The sequence below is a fragment of the Mauremys mutica genome, chromosome 13 (genome assembly GCF_020497125.1).
Source record: "Mauremys mutica isolate MM-2020 ecotype Southern chromosome 13, ASM2049712v1, whole genome shotgun sequence".
In the NCBI taxonomy this organism is placed as follows: domain Eukaryota; kingdom Metazoa; phylum Chordata; order Testudines; family Geoemydidae; genus Mauremys; species Mauremys mutica.
The window spans coordinates 29,674,020-29,693,764 of NC_059084.1; the positions used below are offsets into that span (position 1 = coordinate 29,674,020).

At 53.3% G+C, this 19,745-nt stretch overlaps 1 protein-coding gene across 4 annotated transcripts in view; it reads right to left on the reverse strand.

Moving 5' to 3' along the window:
* Positions 1–19,745, reverse strand: part of SOGA1 (suppressor of glucose, autophagy associated 1) — an 89,607-nt gene that overhangs the window by 31,624 nt on the left and 38,238 nt on the right. For 2 of the 4 annotated variants that reach the window (XM_044986230.1, XM_044986233.1), the window contains exons 4-8: positions 16,537–16,599; positions 7,635–8,888; positions 6,029–6,187; positions 2,645–2,770; positions 1,419–1,649 (exon numbers count right to left, since the gene is read on the reverse strand). In XM_044986230.1, the coding sequence (XP_044842165.1) occupies positions 1,419–1,649; positions 2,645–2,770; positions 6,029–6,187; positions 7,635–8,888; positions 16,537–16,599 (1,833 nt within the window). The remainder of the gene's footprint in view (positions 1–1,418; positions 1,650–2,644; positions 2,771–6,028; positions 6,188–7,634; positions 8,889–16,536; positions 16,600–19,745) is intronic. The other 2 variants (XM_044986231.1, XM_044986232.1) reach the window with 2 other exon arrangements.

Sequence of the window (19,745 nt, forward strand, 5' to 3'; positions counted from 1 at the left end):
TGTTTCCTGCTCTTCCGTACCAGGCACCAGAAACTGCAGCCTCGTGCCAGGGCATAGTCATCTTCTGGCCTCAGCACAAGGCCGGGCCATAAAGAGGCTGTTGTTACCAAGCCTCAGACACAGTCGCTGCCGTCCAGAGGCTGCACACTCTGTGCACGTCATTTGTTCTCGTTTGTGAATGAGTTTAGTTCTCAGAGAAGCGAGGGACGAGAGCCCGGCACAGACAGGTGCTGGGCAAGCTTCCCCGAGGGGCAGTATGCACTTAACTGGCATTAGAGCAGGGAGCAGCTGCCCCAGTGTGGCATGTAGATGGGCGTCTCACGGACGTGCACATGAACAGTAATGATGCAGAGGTGCAGCCCGGAGACTAACAGGCCCCAGCCTGTCTGCTTGGATGCAGGGCTGGAGTCTGAAGGCTGACCTACGCTGGCTCCGGACTCTCCTGCTTCCTGCCCTGTGACCTCCTCCCTAGCACGTGACCATTGCTGGGGAGCTGAGTGCAAGCTGACGTCGGGTAACAGCCAGCAGGTTTCCAGCAGCCAGCACCGTTGAGAGGCAGACGTGGCCCTTTGCAGCAGCATGCCCCAGTCAGAAAAACCCTGTGCCAGGCACCAACTCTGCCCACAGAACAATCGACACCGAAGGCAATGAGCCATTAGCCCTGCTGTTGCTCCCACGTCTCCATGCTGCTCCCACTCCTCCCCCTGCACCGAGCTGCCCAGCCCAGCTGCTGCAGAAAAGAGGGCAGCATCCAGCACAAGCCAACCTTTGCTGGCACTGCCCAGGCTGTCCCCACACACAGCCTCAGCCTGGGGCCTTTCTGAACCCACTGAGTTTGGGGGCGTTGAGTGTGAGACAGGACACAGGACACCACCCAGATGCAAGAAACCATCCAGGACAGAGCACAGGGCAGGGAGCAGCTTGCCCAGCAATGGGCCACGGGGCCCTTCACCTCAGGACACTGCAGGACTTTACTGCCTAGCAGCTGGTTCCTGCAGTGACCTGGGTTAAATGAGCAGGGCTCTTAGGGGGCTGCAGAGCGTGAGGGTGGCACCAGGTGGCACCTTATACGCAGTCCCATGTGAGAGAGGAAGGAACGGCTAAGCCAGACTGACCCCCATAGTCCCTACAGTGGCCCTCCCCAGGCCAGAAGTGATGGGAGTTGGCAATGCTGACTCTACCCAGCTGATAGCCCAGAGACTGCAGGTCCCAGCACGCCAAGCTCCCTCTCAGGCTGCGGCCCACAAGCTCTCCAGGCTGCATATCTACATGAAGGGTCACAAAGGGTGGGATCGGCTCCACTCCATGCCACATGGCTGGCTGCCTGCACAGACTCTGCTGTAGGTCTCTCCAGTTGGGAAAGTGCAGCCCTGTGCCCGGCAGACTATGGGATGGGAGCTCCTGGCTGCATGTCCTACCTCCAAGAAGCCATCGCCCTCACTGTGAAGGATCTTCCCCTGTCTCCAGCGTTTGAGGAACCACTTGAGCTTCATGAAGAGAAGCAAGAAATTCTGCTTGAACTGCTGAGATTCCTGCACCAGGAGGTTTTTCTCCTGGCTCCAGAACTTCTGCTCCAGCCGCCTCTGGAGGCTCAGGCTCTGCAGCTCAAACTCCCGCCTCAGGAGAGCCTTCTGCTGGTCTTCTTGCAGCTGGGGGAGAGCACCATGAGAAGGATCCTCCCCTCAGCCACGCGAGGGGGTGCTGCTGCAGGATCTGTGCAGGTGGTGGGACTGGGGGGGTTAGGCCCCTGGTGGGGAGGGGCTGAGGCTGGAGCAGAGCTCCTAGGGCTGTCATTCATTCCCTGGCCCCATGGGCACCAGGACAGCAGGCGGTGGAAGAGGGAGGGCCCAGAGCAGGGTCACCTGCCTCTGGAGATAGTGGTGCTGTGCCAGGGAGCTGTGGGCCGCAGCAGTGGGGACGGGGGAGAAATATGGACTTGTTGGATATTTGCCCTGACGACAGGTTATGGGGAGTGTGTGCGCCCCTCAAGAGCCCCGGGCACACTAGTGGGCGAGGGGAGGGAGGGGATGATCTCGCAAGTGTGCTGGGGGAGGGGAGGAGGGAGTGATCCCACGGGCCCTAGGCACACTGGGGGGATCCTGCGGGCCCCAGCTGCACTGGGAGGGGGTGATCCCGTGGGCGTGCTTGTGGGCTGGGAAAGGGGGCAATCCTGCAGACCTTGGGTGCGCTGGTGGGGGAGGGAAAGGGGGAGTGATCTCACAGGCCCCAGGCATGTTGGTGGGCGGGGGGAGGGGGCAATCCCACGGGCCCTGGGCACGCTGAAGGTCTCAAGGAGGGGCTGTGGCACGGCTCTGCCAGTGCTGGGGAAGAAGGGTTCGAGTTAGCGGGGGCCCTGGGTGCTGCACACTCCTCTGAAGGAGCTGATGGTCACAAGCTCTCACGGAGACTCGCCCTCTCCTCCCCAGCAGATTGGGCAGGCAGTGGCTGCCTCGTGCCTGCCCAGGAGGTGCTGGGAGTGGGGTGGGGTTCTGTGCTTGTCTCCTCCAAGCTCTGTGACTATCCCCAAGGCCCAGCCTGGCTCTTGGCTGCCCCCCAGTCACTCCCAGCCTAGGCAGGGGCAGACGGTCATGGCACAGACCACACTGGGTCGCTGCAGCAGCTCCCTGCGGCGCCTCTCACTGACCTGGCAGATCTTCTGGGAGAAGTTCTCCAGCTCCTCCTTCCTCAGCTGCCTCTCCTGGGCGAGCTGCTCCTGCAGGCCCCGCAGGCTCTCGTTGGCTTCAGCCAGCACCAGCTGCAGCTCCTTGATCTGCATGGGCAGTGGACAGAGTCAGTCCCCTGGTGCCTCGTCACGCCCAGGCCTTGTTCCTCTCCCATGAAGAGCAACGCCCACAGTAGCCTGCAGGGGGGCCAGTGCATTGGAGCGGGCGGCGGATTCAGCTCTCCTGGGCTCCACCCCAGCCTGCACCCTTGGTCTCTGCTCATGACACATGCGGTGACCTTGAGCTCATCACCGCTCTGCCCCGCAGCCGAGCCAGCTTTAAAACAGAGAAGCCACGTCCTTCCCGCCAGGTTCCTCACTAGCCAGCCTGGGAGGGGCTGCAGACAGGCACACAGGGACTCGGAGCCTGGGGCAGGTGGCCATTTGCTCTACTGGGGCCTCGGGGCAGACACTGCTCAAGGGCATATGAGAGCAGAAAGGCCCCAGCCCTGATCGTGCTGCTGCTGGGACGGGGGGAGCTCAGGCCATTGCAGCCAAGCAGTGGTTTGGAAAGGCTGGGCCTTCACCCGGGCCCTAACCAAATCCCTCTCGGTTTAGCCACAGAGTCACACTGCACTCAGGGAGCAGCTCGGAGACACCGGGCCTGGCCCAGGAGCTGAAGGGTGGTGCAGGGACAGAGCCACATTGAGCAGCGCTTGCTGGAGACACGCTGGAGGCTGGGGTGTGAACCGGCCTCTTGGAAAGTTCCCCTTCCAGGAGCTCTGTTCTCCCAGTGCACCTGTCCCTCCAAGGGTCTCCTCCCTGGACATGCCTGGCAGTAGGTGGCTGCTCACAGGATCCCTAGGGAGGGACAGGACCTCTAGTGAGCCATCGGGCCCATCCCCTGCCATTGGGGTCCCAGCCCCATATTTTAAAGGCCCCTTTTCCATGTCTGGACCTTGGTTAATTCAGAGCAACTGAGCCAACAGCCCTACTGCTGGCTGGGTGCCCCACACCCGCTTGTCTGGAAGCAGGGCCCCCCCCCGAGATCCGCAGCCCCAGGCCAATGGCGCCAACCTTTCCCAAAGCTCTGCCCTCCCCGGGTCTGACAGGAGCAGCACGCCAGGTGGCACAGCTCAAGGTTTCCAGCCACCAGCCGGGCGTGGAGCAGGGCTCTGCACCCGGAGGCCAGGACACAAACACTGCACCAGTTTGTACAGAGATTCCCGTCAGCAGAGCCAGCCTGGCAGGAACACGCCGCTTTGTGGAAAGGCAGCAATGAGACTCATGCCAGCGCAGCTCAGAACCCAGACCCTGCTCTGGAGAGACTGGCCAGTGCAGGGCTGGGGGGGCAGTTTGTTCCCCCCTGTTGAGGGGTAGCCAGGAGCGGGGGAGACCTCCAACACAGGCCCTGCCTTGCATCACTGCTGCAGCCATACCTAGAGCCATTCCCCTCCTGCTCCAGAATGCCCCCTACCAGGGAGGGGCAGGGCCACAGAGCTAGCACTAAGCCGGCAGAAACACCACACAGAGCCAGATCCATGCCTGCCCTAGGGTGCGCATCACTGGGGCTGCAGGGGAGCTGAGGCAGCAGCAAGTGGGGTGCTGCGAACAGTCAGGCTGAGCAGGCAATGAAGAGCAGGTGGGTTCAGCAGCCCCCAGCCTCGGCAGAAGGGGCAGCAGGTGGGGGCAGGAGGGTGTTAAGGGGGTGGGGAAACCCCCTTAGGCCAGGCTGGGGAAAACCCTACTACCCGGCAGCCCAGGACAAGGGTCAGGGCTCATGCCAACTGCACAAGGACAATGGAGGCGGCTGAGGGCACTGGGCCCAGCAGCACAGAACTACCAGTCAGAGGGGACGGGGACGGACCAAGCTGCCAATCACACCAGCGACACCGTGGACAGTGGAGGTAGGACCAGGGAGCAGAGCCCTGCTGGCTGTGCCTGAGGCAGGGCCGTGCTGTGAGTGCCCTGACCCTACCTCTGGGGCAGTGACTGGGGAGGGGAGAGGCAGGGCTTCTCAGTTAGTCATGGCTCCATCTTCTGCCACAAAGGCCAAACCACAGTTAGCTTTGGGCCAAATTAAACCTCCACCTGGTTACATGCCCCTGCTGCAAACCACACATGGAGCTGAAATGAGGAGGGAACTGGCCTTTCGAATTTGTTACAGCTTTGCCTTGCAACCTGAGCAGCTGCTGCGGAAATGTACCATGTGCTATACAAGGCCGTCCTTGAGACACAGACAGACTATTCCATACGCTCTGCAGAAGAGCTGGGTCCATGGATACTTCGTGAGTTGGGCATAAAAGCATGAAACCACCCTGGGTCAGGGCTAAACCTGGCAACAAATCCACAGGCTGGCTCAGCAGAGGGTAACACTGAAGGTGCTGCGCCAGAGAAGCGCAAAGCCCGTGGCACAGAGGAGGCGGCTCAGAGACAGGGTGCAAACACGCTTCCCAGAGCTCATGGAAAGCCAACTACCCCAGGCTTCATGTCAGGAAGACGGAGCACTGGGTGGGCAGCTTGCAGAAAGCACAGGGAGCTCTCTGGGCAAGGCACTCTTTGTTTGGGGCTGGCAGCACTTTCCTGCCTGTGGAGAAGCAATCAGAATCCCTCCCAGCGTCAGACAGACACAGGGAGATCTGGGCAGAGAGGTGGGAGATCGTGAGAGGGGGAAGCCCCCTCCCCTACAGCAGCTAACAGACACAGACCCCAGTCATGTATGGGTCAGGTGCATTTTAGGGACACTCAGGTTGATGCTGCTTGTCCCTCTGTCACACTGCGCCTGCTTGCTTAGGGAAGTGGTCCTGCTGGGAGCAGCGTGCCTGCAGTGCCCATATCACCAGCTGGCTGAGCTCCAAGACACGAGAGGGGCTGCAGGACTTTATGGCAGCCCGGGATCCTCACAGCCTCCTCTCCTCCCAGGACAACTGGCTCCCCTCCGGGCAGTGCTGGCACATGGGAAAGGGCACAGCCTGCTAGCTGGAGTCTCTGCTCTCTAGAAGGGGTCTGCCCCATTGCCCCACTAGCTCTGCGGTGCTCTCCCCCATCACCCCATTTACCACAGAGAGAGGGGAGCTCTCCCCATCCACATCTGGAAAGCTCCAGAAAACAGTTTTCAGAGCGATCCAGCAGCTCTTTGGGCCTGTGCTCCCTCTCACCCAGCTGGGCCGTGGGCCTGCTGAACACAGGTGCCAAGAGCTCTCCCATGGGGGATCCCCAAGGGCCCCAGCATAGCCACCCCTGCCCCACATCAGTGCCTCCCCTTTCACATCTTCTGGCCTTCCCTCTCCCCACACTGACTCAGCATCTCCTAGGCCAGCCCCATCCCCTGCAGGGCGGGGAGCTCCCGCCCCTCTGCTCACCTACCTCGGTGACATAGGAGTCGTTCTCGTCAGGTCGGTAGGGCTTGTAATTCCTGGGGAGTTTCACATTGGAGTCCACGTCCATGGTGTTGTTGCTGCAGTACAGGTCATGGGGTCGGCTCCCCGCGGCGTCCCAGTCCGGGCCGTCCCTAAAGTCTGGCTGCTGCATGCATGGGCAAGTTAATGAGAACAAACCAAAAGGGCGGGAAGAAAAGAAAAACAAACAAAACAATGGGTCTCAGAAACAGCAAAGAACTACAAGACAACAAAAAGGATGAAGATGAAGAGGAGCTTCAGCACCGTGGCATAAGACAATGTGGAAAACAAAAGGAAACACAGGATGAGGAGACACGTGGGCTGGATTGTTTGGGGTGAGGGAGAGAGAAAGGGAAAAAATGTGCAAACCCCAGTTATGGTGCCATGCAGTGACTGGTGGGGTGGGGAGTTTGGGCTGGGTTGGACTAAAACCCAGCAGCATGCAGGAAAATAGAACTCTGAACAAATGAGAGTGTGCTTCGGAAAGGGGCACTGCCACCCGGCCACCTCTGGAAATCTGCTCCCTCTTCAGAGCCCGGAGCCCTCTACCCTCCCCTGGCAGTCTGCAAGTTCTCAGCTATGGTCCCCCTCCTCCTGCTGCACATGGGCTGGGTGATGTGGAGCTCAGGGGGAGGTAGGGCATGCTGGCAGGTTTTGGGAACAGCCTGAACTCAGGGTTTTTGGCACACTCCCAGCGAGTCAGATTCTGGATGGTGGTGGCCAAGGGTCCATGCCGTGAGGAGATGGTGCTGCTGGAGACGATCCTCAAGGGGAGCGTCACCATGCATCTCAAGGGGATTGTGTGCTTTGGGCCAAGCCACACTCTGCTGCTCCAGCGGCATGGAGGGGCTGCTCCCCGGGGACAAGAGGACATGCTCAGAGTCTTACTAAATTTGCCTTTCATATGTTCACTCTGAAGTCTCTTGCTCCTGGGCTCTCTCTGCAGCACTTAGCAAAGGGGCTGGGAAGTTCTCTCCCCAAGAGTGCCGCATCTGGCTGTAAGGTGGGGTGCCACCTGGATCCTGGAGACCCAGGACAGCACCCCTCGCCCTCTCTCCCATGCACTGTACTGACTTCACACGAGCCTCCCGCCTCGCTGAGATAGGGACTGAGCTCACTTGGGGATGTTTCACCATGACAGGAATCTGGCATCAGACCATGCAGCCATTGCTGGATCTGCAGAACAGTGCATTCACCTGGGACGGACCCTGGGCATGCTGAGGTAGGACTGTACTTGAGAGCCCTTACCCTGTGGCTGGGGACAGGCTCAGTGTCAGCCACCCCATGCCCCAAGTGTTCTGAAGTGACGATGACCCAAAACAGTGTTCCTCTGCCTGCCCAATCTCCAGGGCTCCACCTTCCCCGCTACGCACACTCTGATAGAGCAGAGTCCTATCTTGTCTGTGGGTTCATTACCATGCAGTGAGTTGTTGTTAGTTTGTAGTTCACTCTAGAGAGGCACAAAGGAGGTTACATTATAGGTGGGGTTTGTTTTGTTAAAGCAGGAGAAACAGCATGGCAAATAAAGCAACCACCACTGCACGGGAACGGCAATGACATGGAAAACACCCTACCTGGAAGTCGGAGCTGTGCTCTTTGTGCAGTGCTCCTTTGGGAGAGTCCTGGGCGCCGCAGCTGGGCAGGAAGGAGAAAGGGTCCATCTGCTCTTTCCAGCAGTCCCCAATGTGATCCACCTTCCTCATGAAGGAGCTCAGCTCCTGCTGCAGGACGCGGAGCCTCACGAAGATCATGTTGATCAGCTTGGAGTCACTGGTGCTTTCACTATTGTTATCCACTGGCTCACTCAGCACCAGATCCATGCAGTCATTGTCCAGACACACCTTCAGGCTGGAGGTGAAGCCATTGGAGTCAGAAATCAAGACGTCGATGGCTTTGCTAACAAGTGCGGCCTGGTCCCGGATGCCGAGCAGAGTCTCCAAGTCCTTGGATTTGAACAGCCGGGTGGGGCTGTTGTCCTGAGACTTCCCGTTGCCATTGCTGGGCCCTCTCTCAGGGCGGTCCTTGGCATCATTCTCTCCTCCAATGGGCACCTCTCTCCAGAGAGGGGTGGGGATGCAGTCCGCAGAATCGCCAGCCTCAGCGTCGGTCTCCATCATCGGCCTCGTGGTCTGGCAGGAGGCCAGGTCGCAGCGCTGAAGGTTAGAGAGCAGCACGCGGTTCTCGTACTGCAGCTTCTTCACCTTGCCGCTGAGCTCACTGATCTGCACCTTGGCCGTGGCCAGCTCCTCTTGAGATGGCTCGCTGATCACCGAGCAGCTGTCCTCCGACAGGGTAATGTCCAGGTCGTGGTCCGACTTGTACTTGTTCAGCTCATTCATGAGGAGCTTGTTTTGGTCTTCCAGCTCCATCAGCGACCTCCTCAGTAGCTCTGCCTCCTCTTCCACGAACTGCAGGTGTCGCCTCAGTTCCACCTGGCTCTCCCCAGAGTCCCCACAGCTGGTGGAGGAGAAAGCAAACCGAATGTCCTGCCCCATCAGCTCTCTGTCACCTTGTCCCTTCATGTCATCCATCTCTGCCCTCAGCCCACGGTTTTCAACCTCGAGCTCCACGATCCTCCGACTCAGGATGTTGGCTTCTTCCTCAACGAGCTTCAGATGAGCCTTCAGTTCTGCCTCTCGCGAATGAGGGGAGTCCACCAGCTCCTCTATGGACAGAGAGCTCTCCAAGTCCCCGTACAAGGAGCGGTATTTCACCAGCTCCTCCTTCATGCTGTCATTCTCCTTGGCTAACTTCGTTAGTTTCTTGCACATCAGAGCTGACTCCTCTTTCGCAAAATGCAGCTGACACTTTAGGTCTGCGCTGTCCTCCTATGGGCCAAAATGGCACAGGCATTAGAAAACAGGCTGCTTCTGGTTAAAAATGAGTCATAGACCACATAGGACCATTGTGATCATCTAGTCTGACCTCCTGTACAACACAGGCCAGAGAACTTCTCTCAAATAACTCCCAGAACAGAGTATTTTAATACCTATTGTTTGCAGCTCTACAAACTTCAAGTAGTCAACCCGCCTATTTGTAATTTATCAACATACATATGAGCCAAAGCACGAGGCCAGGAGCACAAGACATGGCTTCATACAGACTGTAGTTTATTGAGAATTAATGGCCTTATCTCAATGGTCTCATTGCCTCAGATACACTGGGCACGTGAGAAGTCTGGGAGCTCATGTCACGAAGTGGAGCTGTGCCCTCAAATCTAAGTGCAGAATTTGGCCCTTGAAGTTGTGAATTAATTGGGGCACTGACATGGAGAAAAAACAGGTGAACTGGCCCATAGCAGACATTCCGCCATTGTCAGAAAACTGTCCCTCAGGTCTGCAGAGTGCCAGTTCCTATGGGCCCTACCAAACCTCCAATACCTGGAAATACAGCTCCGTGGAACTGTGGCAAACACAGGAAAAGGGTACCCAGGGAGCTGGAAAGCAGCTAATCATACAGGAGATGGGCCCCAACTGGTCTGAACTGACAGGGAGGAATTCACACCCCTGATGCCCCAGGGCACTGAAATGATGTTCACACTGCACTCTAACCAGGCCAATAAAATAGAGCTAAGTGTTGTTTCAGCAACGTGGGGAACAAGCTGTTGGACTCCATGTGGAAAAATAAACCCACAAGCAGGTTTCCTCCTGAACGCCTGGCATTGCTGTGCAAGTGCAGCAGTGTTTGAATTAGTTCAGATTGCTACAAATCCCTCCTCTGGGCTCCCTTCTGCTGCCCAGCCAACAGGAGTCAATTGTTTCAAAACAGAGCAGCCCAGCCTCCCATTCGCTCCCTCCCCTGGGCTCGTCACTCCATCCAGCCTGCTGTGTGCTCCTTGTGCTTGGACTGAGCGTGGCGGGGCACAGAGACGCTCTGTGTGCTCTCGGACAGTGCCGCATACATCCCCGCGGATGTTAGCAGCAGCAAACACAGATCTCATTTGTCTAAGGGCTGGAAACGTCAAAGATCCATTTTCAAAATGAGCTGAGCCTTTCACTGTACAGCTCCCAGCAGCCACTGGAACAGCCCCACCCACATCCTGACCCAACGGCTGAAGTATCTGTCCCTGTGTGCCACAACTTCTTTGCATGTGCATAGATGGGGAAACCCTGCTAGGTCCCATCTGCCCCCTTCTCCCAAGGGCCAACGCTGGGCTGCTCCTCTCAGCACCACTCTCTAGTGCTTTGTCCATGGGGCAGTGGGGAGGCCCCCAGTTCCCTGGGAAGACTATTCTCCACCCTCAGGAAGATTTCCTGTAGTTCCCTTTGTGGGAATCCACTCCACTGCTCCGAGAGTTGCCCCACTGCTGACAATGGCATAGAGAGCCAGCACTGATCTGACACAGACCCCTGGTGTCTGTCAAGTCAGCCTTTCAAAGCGGCTTGGGGGAGCCCCCTCCCCTGCTCACGCCAAGAGATGGAGACACACAGAGGAGAGCAGGGTGCTCCCTGCGAAACACCAAGCACATGTCTTGCGGGGAGGGGAAGTCAGCTGCCTGAGGGGCTAGAGAGCACTTCCACTCTGCGACTTCCATCTCAAAACCCAACAGTAAATACTAAGCCAGAAAGATGGGATGAAGCCATTGCATGTGGAATAAAGGGAAAGCTGGACCTGTTCCACGTCCAGAGGGACAATTGAGGGGAAAATCTCAGCTCTGCTGTTCGTTACCATCCATCTTTCAAAAGCCAAACCGTTAGGAATTTGGAGATTTCTTTCCTGGACTCCCCAAGTGCGTTAGGGATTTTTTGCTCCACGAATATGACCTCATGCAAAGGGTCCGTTGGTTGTAAATCTCATTGAACGCATTTCATTTCCTGTTTTCAGGGCTGGGAGAAACGTGTTCCTGGGAAAACTCTGCACACTGGTGACGAATCCCTCCCACTGAGTGCCCTGTGAAGCAGTTAAGATCTTTTTTCCAGATGGTCAATACAGTTTGAAAATTCAAATTCAACAGCTACGCCTGAGCCTGCATCATCCTCAGATAAGCAGCAGCTATTGACTCTGCAAACTTCCCAGGCTGCTTTATGAAACCCCACAGAGCTTTTTACAACAGCCTCGTTCAGAGTGTAAAGGTGGGTGCCTGCTCCCAAGCTAGGGTGCAAACCCCTGCTTGACGGAGCAGTGGGCATGATGGCCACACGTTATCCTTCCGGCTCACTCGAACATTCAGCAGGAGCTCACCAGCTGATTTCAGATCAGTGGAAGCACTGTGTACTGCGGAGGGCAGGATATAGCCCTTACTATGTCCTATGAGGGCCAAATTTTCAAGTGTTGAGCATCCTCAGTTGGAGGCAGATTTCCAGGAGAGGTTTCCATTTGGGCACCTAAATAAAAGCCAGATTTTCAAAACACACAACTCCTCGCAGCTCCCGTGGGGACACTCCTGGCCAGATTTTCAAAATATCTCAGCTCCCAAGATGCGGTACCCTTTTCAAATCTGCCCCTTGCTTAGGTGAGCAAAATATCGGTAAACTGTACTTAACACTACACTAAAAACTGTAAAGTTTACATTGCCTTTATCTAGTTTTCAAATCACCTCTACATATCCAAATTGTTCACAAGGGGCTGCCATTAAACTAGCACAACAAAGGGCCTGGGTTATTTCCTCTAAAAAAAAAAAATCTGGCCAAATCCTTGTAAAATGGGGCCAATTCTGCCGCTGCTGTTTAAAATATTTTTAAAACCCAAAAACATAATAAAAAATTGGGCCAATTAAAAAAGGCCACTGGCCTAATTTCTGGGGCACAGCTAACCCAAGTGCAAACCAAAGTGGGTAAGTTACATGTCATTTCCGCCCTTAGTTCTATAACCCAAAATTTATTTAAAAAAATGGTACTAAATATCACTAAGGCTAAAAAGGCATTGCAGTAAAATCTAGCATGTTCAAAAATTCAAAATTTCCTAAATAACCAGCTAATGGCCATTCAAAATAATCTCGTGCACCAAGCTTGGCCCACTGCCCTTACAAACACGTCAAAAGTACCATCTAATCTGTGGCCATAAAAACATACTTAAAAACTTTCTAAATAAAAGTGTAAACGTTCACAGTGCTCCTTCCAAGCATATAAACCGGTTAAGGGGGTGTGGGCTCCCACATACCAAATCCTGCCGGGTCCATAAAAAAAATGCATGTAAAATTGGGTGCTTCACCAAAATATCTAAAAAGTAAAACCACCTAATTCTCCTAATCAATTTTTAGTTAGTGCTCCTAAAATTACAGCTAATATTTAAATGGGGTTAAAAAATTTATAAACATTTTAGCCGTTAAAACCACCACAGCTTCAGTGTATACAAAAACTGAAGCCAAAAAAAGTTGTCACTGTTTATAACAATATTTGCTAAAAGGGTAAAGGTCAAAAAACTACCCTTACAAAACACCCACTTTTTCAGGCTAATAATAGCTGTGTGCACGTTAATACCACCACATTGCATAATATACATATTAATCTTACCACTGCTGCAGGCAATCATATCATTTACTGGCCTGCAAATAAAATGTTACATGTAACTCTTAAATTTCAGGTATATTTTAATTAAACTAAAGTAGTGCCTAATCGGTTTCAAAATTTGCTTTCATTGTTACCAAAGGTTCAAAAAATCTCTAAGTTGCAAGGGCAAATTCACATGCTTCAAAATATATATCATGCTAAAAAAACTGCCTTTCATACAGCTTATAAAGTGTCTACTTTATGTACTAAGTATAATGTATTGTGCTTTGTTACCAAAACTGTACAACAACCCCATTATTTTATTCCTATAAAAATGTTATTGTTTGTAGTATTGTTAGTTGGTGTAAAATTATGTTATTGTTGTTGTTGTTGTAAAAAACGTAATAATGGTTATAATACTTTTCATGTTCATGCTAATCATGCATTGTCATTACATCCCATAAAAACACCTAAGGTTAACATGTCTGCTGTAAACTCTAAAATCCATGGTTTAATGCAAATTAAAATGTAAAGTATTTGTTGTACTAAAAGTACAAAAAAAAAAGTATAAAGGCCAAAAAATAATTAATAAAGGTTTAAAAAAATCTTAATGTATGTTAGCTAATTTAGCAAAAGTTAGGCTCTAATTCTAATGCTGTAAAATATGTAGAAATAAAATAATGTGGTACAAAGTAAATTGTGTAAAAAGTCATTACGGCCTTGTAAAATGCAGCCTTGTTTTTGTTCTAGTATTAAAAACAAATAAAATAGCAAATAGGCTTATGTATAAACAAATGCAAATGTTTTCCTTTAATGTCTCCAAAATTGCTAGCCATTGTCTGTAACAAAGGTATAAATAATTGCTATAATTGTTTACTAATTTAAAAAAATCCGTCCAAAACAAGGGGCAACCCAGTTTCCTATAACACTCTCTCCCTCTTGTAATCACTAAAAAAAGTAATAAAGTATTTAATTTTGCTGTACCCAAACAAAAAGCAAAAACTTAGTTTTTCTTCGACAGGTGCCTGAATGGGAGCTCAGATCTTGAGAAAATTCAGGTCTTAGTCTTGAAGATTAACACACTTAGAACTGCCAAACCACTGGCCTGGAACCATCAGACCCCTAGAAGTGATGGTGAATGGTCCTCTCTGAACGCTCAGACGGAAGGAAGCCCACCAATAGCAGTCTGTCTGATTTCCACCTAACACCCATTTCATTTGAACAGAGTCACATTTCGTACTACACCAGTCAGAGGTGAGCAGGATATGGCCCCAGGAACTCTCTAAATCAGCGATCAATCATGAATCAAAGCTGTCACAGACGATAGCCCATAGCACACAAGTAGCAGTGCTGAGACTTACCCACGAACGGCGCTCCCTCCCCCAGAGACATGCAAGTGAGGAAACGAACGTGAATAAGGCTGGGCAGAAGGGTGCTATCTCTCTAGGTGCTCATGCTGCACTCATCACGGCTTACATCAGTTGCATCACGGGAAGGGGCTAGTCTTGCTGAGAAATTGCTGGTCTTTCCAGTTTTACCCACAGTGCTGAGACAGGGGTGGTCATAACTCACATGAGGCAGAGCCTCGAGTCCCCCGGACCCTTTCGCTAAGTAGCATGGACAGCCTAATCCCTTTGCCCACCCTTGCACACCAGTGCACTGCTCACACCCTAGGGATCTCTGGACTATCTGGGGGGTCCATCTCCAGAGCTCAGCCAGCTCTGCAGCAGCCACGGGGTCAGTCTTGGCTCCATGAAGCCAACAGCCTGAGAAACAAGAGATTTATGTCCTGTGGCTTGGAGTTGGGTTGGGTTTGTTCCCTCAGCCCCTTGTGGGATCTCAATAGGAGGAAGTGGGGATGGTTTTGTATTTCAGTCTCAACAATGTCTTGTAAGAATGTTTTTGATGTTGTCAAAGGCCTGAACGTCTCCCACTAAGAGGGACAAAGACGGCAGCGGGGACAGTGTTTCCAAGTGCAGCTCAAACGTGCAAACTGGTGCACCTGACCGTTAGCCATAGTGCCCAACACATATACAGATGTGGGCTCCGGGGGAACATCCAATTGTCTTGACCAAGTTCCTCCACTGATAACATACGGGAGGATAGAACTTAAGCCACAAATGAAAGGAAAAGAAACCAGCAGAAACAGCCCCCCATTCTTCAGCATGTCCCCTCCACCGAAGAGATCGGCTAACACACAAATACCCTGCAAAGGGAAATCACAGACTGCTTCTTGGTCAATGACTTCAGAACCACCACCAAGTGTGTCACCGTGGGCAGTGGATTATCAGGTTTATCCTCACTGCGCAGGTATGGGGGCAAGAGAAACTCTCAGGAGACATGGACCTTTCCCTAACTCTGCAGGGAAGATATACCTGCTATTCCAGTGGCTACTTTGTATGTGTGTGTGAATCTGCGTGTGCGCCCTCCACACTAAGCCCCCACATACAGATGGCAGGCCAGATCCTCAGCCAGTGGAAATCAGCTCAACTGACGTCAGTGTAGCTATGCTGATTTACACCAACTGAGACCCATTCTGTGTGCGCGCACAAGCTGGAAGGCGAATTTTATCCTCACTGCAGATTTAAGCAGGGCCATAAGTTTAACCCTGTAATGCAATGAGTTGGAATTTCCTCTAACACTCATTCTGCTGCAGCAGACTCATGTTATTTCCTTTGTATCACTGTATCATTCTAATGAACCCTCTTGGCATTGCTGACAGTGTCTTGGGTTACATGTAATTCAGATATTCCACTGTTATTCGGGATTAACTAATGACCTTCACACCCCGGTCAGGTTATCAGAGAGTCAAAGCCACTGAACACACCAATCACTGAGAGACAAAATCCTTCCACCAGTGGAGAGAGCCCATAACTGCTGCATTGTCCAGTGTCCTGTGCAAGGCAGGGATGCAGAGTGCAGGATGTTCAGGAAGTTTATAAGGCCAGACTGCTGGACAGAGGCACCTCAGCTGCACCCACTAAACGGTTTGAGCAAGACGGATACCTGAGAATGCCCATGGGAAATGGCTCATGCTGCAGAGGCAGAAGTGAATGGGACACACACAATCACCTGATAGCCAGGGCACAGCACCCTCTCTGCAGGCTGAGCTTTGGCTCAGATTTTTAAATATTATCTCAGTGTCAAAACTATCCAAGTAGTGCTGAGGTCACTGTTCTAGCCAGGCACGGTGCTCTCTCCACCAGGCACACAGGAACAGGAGGTGGGACTGGGAGGGACCTCCTGGGTCATCGGATCCAGTTCCCTGTTATTGCAGGCAACCCCACCATGTAGTCCCCATCCATCCCATGCAGCTAGGCCCAGAGCCAAGGTGTAAAGCAAGGGCACTTAGCTACATATTGGGCCTGAGTAGTTTTCTGGTTAATGGATCCTCGTTACCTCAACGGAGTCTGGACTGTTCTGAGCCCCACCCCATTTCTTCAGGCTTGACTCTCTAGCTGTGTCATAAGTATCCTCCCTCCGGCCAAGTAGGCCTGGCTGAGATTCCCTACAGAGCACATCACTCAGTACGCCATATGCTCATCTGCCTCCCCACCCAGCCATGTGGGGGTGAGAGCATGAACTCTGTAGCACTCCCTAGAAAAGTGACTGTTAGCATCCCAGCTGGGAGCACTGCTGGGGCAGATGCTCCATTTGCTCCTCAGCCATTGCATGTTCTCCAGAGAAGAGCCCCAGCTTGGCCGCAGAGAAAGTCAGCTACATGGCTCTCTGCAGCATCAGCATCGCTCCATGGCTGAGCAGGCTGGCCAGCCCACTTGGCACCTCCAGTGCCTCAGTGGGGCCAAGTTCCAGGCCTCGGGAGCTACATTCCAAACCCTTTATTAGAAACCCTTCACCATAACCATTCCCCGGGGGCCACTCGACTCACCAGGGCCACACAAATTAAGGCATGACACTTCCACATGCATGGTTGCACTGCTATGCCAGGACTGGCCACCTGCAGGGTGAGCATGGCTCTTCGAGTTCTACAACACCATTGATAGTCAACATGGCCCTAGGAGGGCCTGACTGGCTACAGTTTGGGTACCTGGACTGAAGGCTTCTTTTCAGTCTTCCCCACAGAACGAGATCCCCTTTTCTTCAACGAATTCTGGAAAGAGAAGAGAGAAGGGTTATGCTAGGGTGACCAGACAGCAAATGTGAAAAATCGGGACAGAGGGTGGGGGGTTAATAGGAACCTATATAAGAATAAGATGCAAAAAATCTGGACTGTCCCTATAAAATTGGAACATCTGGTCATCCTAGGTTATGCATAGTCATTTGCACACTGCACTTCCTACGCAGCCAGGACAAGCATTTGTGAATTTGCTTATTAATATCACGCAGACACTTGCACAAGGTGACTGCGCTATCGGTTGTGTGCCCAACCCTGAGCTAGAACCCTGCTTTTTGCTGCCAGCTTTGGTTATGGGCTGCTGAATGCAGAAAACCAACCCCAAAATGTGAACTTTGACCTTTTCATCACCAAGGTCAGTCTAACCAGCTGCAAAAATGATACCAATGCCTGCCATGCTGCATTATGGGTAAGGCTGTGTTTATGTCAGGGAGGTCATGGAGACATTCTCTGCTTCAGCCCCAGGGGTTGAGGGATGGGAGCTGGCAGCCAGCGGGGCCCCGAGAGGGTTTCAGCGACAGGCAACAGCCTCGCACAGTGGCGGGCAGCACCTTTGTTGAGCGGCTGGGTGTGCCCTGTTTTCTCTTTGGGAAATATGGTCACCCTACAGCTCCGAGCTGCCGTGGGTGGAGGGAGGCCCCCCTGCAGCTTCCAGCTGCTGCGGGCAGAGGGGGAACCCCACAGCTCCCAGCCACCACAACGGCAGGGGAAACCATGGAGCCACTGCAGCAGCAGAAGTCACAGACAGGTCACAGCTTCTGTGATTTTTTTTGTTTATTGCCTGTGACCTGTCCATGACTTTTACTAAAAATAACCATGACAAAATCTTAGCCTTAATTATGGAGGCATGCTGCCACCGACTAGGAGAAATCCCATCACGACATGGTCCCCAGCTAGATAAATGGACTTTGGCCAAGGATGTAGTTAAAGGTGCAGCAGGCAGCAATGCTGATAGCCACATTCCTCTGAGGGGGGCTTCTGGCAGCTTGTTTAATGCCTTGCATTCCCAGCCTCCTGCTTCTGCGGATGGAAGAACACCAAGCACTAAGCCAATCCCCAGTGAAGCAGGGAAGTGCTGTCATAGGCAGGGTCTGCCATGGACTAGAGCAACATAGCTGGGGCTGGAGACCAGCAGACCCAGCTCCCAGCTCTACCCACTAGACCATGCTGCCATCCCAGAGTGTCTAGGGGCACCCTGTGAACAGGGCGGTGTACCCCACGGGGAGCAGAAGCACAAGAGGAAGCTTCTGCTCCTACTACCCGTTTTGGTGATAAAGGACAGTTCAGCCTGGCATCTCTCAGCAGCACAGTGCAGTGTATGTAAAGCAGACACCACCACAAACCTCCCTGGCTTCTGATTATCTCACTTGGAAAACTTCCACGTGTACAGGAATCCTGTTGCAGACCTTCTGGCGCCACCCACTTTGGCCTGTCGAATGGAGATCAGCCACATGCAGTGAACCTGCACACCAGCTCCTAAAACGCCCAGTGTGGGTATCTTAAGGCTTTCCCATCCAGCAAGGGCCTAGCACTCTTCTCCCCTCCCCGGTTAAAAGAGGCATTATCCAACCATAGTGGAAAAGCTTCCTTCTGCAGAGCAGCCCTTCCCCGTCCTCAAGGTGGGGAAGGGAGTTGGACTGTGGAGAAGTCTAATTTCTTCTAGAAGCTGAACACCCTGGAGGGAAGTCACTTTATCATAAGCTGCCCTGGGCTTTGTAAACCACACTGATGCAGAGACAGCTGCCCTGACAAACACTGGATGCAGACAGAGTGACTGATGCAGCTGGCTCAAACCTATTGATGACTTTGGAGATCAGGCCCGAGGCCTCGTACTGGTGATGGAAGTGAGCGGGAAGCCAGTGGAGGAATCGGCACAGAGGGGAAATGTGCTCACAACAGGCTCCCCTGTGAGGGAGCTGGCTCCCTGTGGAATGAGACGCTGACAGCTTCGGGGCAGGGCCAAAGAGTGAACAAACCCCGTGAGGTGGTTTGCTGGGCTACTTGACACAATACCTGACTAACCACGTCGGGAGGGGCTGCAAGTAGCTGAGCGGCTCGTGATGGTCTATGCAAAGCCATGTCCTGCACCACCCATCAAGAAAGTCGCAACATGCCCGTGCGGTTCCAGCGTCAGCCCAGAGCTACAATAATGACCTTGGCCCAGGGCATTTCCTGGGGCTTCACAACCAGTGGCAGCTGCTCTGTTGCACCTTAGAGCAGCAGCTCCTGCCAGCCAGTCATGCACCTACACTCCCAGCTTCAGTCACTCCAGTTCCAGGCCGGACTTCCTGGATTGGCCACCCAGCTTTAGTCTTGATCAGGTAGATTTGCATGGAAACAGCATCTTTATTTCTTACCTGCTCCCCCAGCTCCAACCTGACATCACCGGCCAAAGGCAGAGTCTGTCCAGGTCCTTACGGTGCTCCCATTGCTGGCATGCCAGCACCAGAGTGCGAGTCTTTAGACAGAGTCCAGGAACCCACAGCTGCAGCCCAACAGTCTGAGGTCAGAGGTCAGAGAGGAAGCAAGCTCACAAAACACTTCTTCCTACCAGCATCCCCTCAGGCTTGCCTGGGTTCAGCAGCTTAGCTGACCTCCGCCAGGCACTGAGCGAGGGGGAGATGATGCTGAGCCCAGGCTGAGCAGGCACTTCAGCCCAGGCTGCATCACCACCAGCCTTCCCCAGATTTAGGGCAACATGAGGAAGAGGATGGAGCTGGAAGGGACGGCTCAGAGCACTCATGTCTGTTGCTCAGATGCCCATAAAACCAGCCTGGGTTTGCTGCAAGAGCGAAGACCTGAGCCAGTTCAGGGTGTTTCGGTTGATCTGTGCAGGGAGTTAAGAGGTGGGATCGGACTGTCTACTGATCGAAGCCATCCACGGCAGCAGAGGCCCAATGTCACGAGGATGGAGGTACCTGTACCTGCCCACCAGACTGACAAGTGCTGTCTCGCTCATTCCCTGGGCTGGAGCCTGATGCAATAGGGTCCAGCTAGTTGGCCACCAGGAGGAACTGGACCCTGTTTGTTTATTAGCTTCTCTATCAGCTTGTTCAGGAGTGTGAGGCCTGCAAGGCAGCACTGCCCGGTCATTCCCTGGAGCAAGGGTTCTGTTAGTTCTG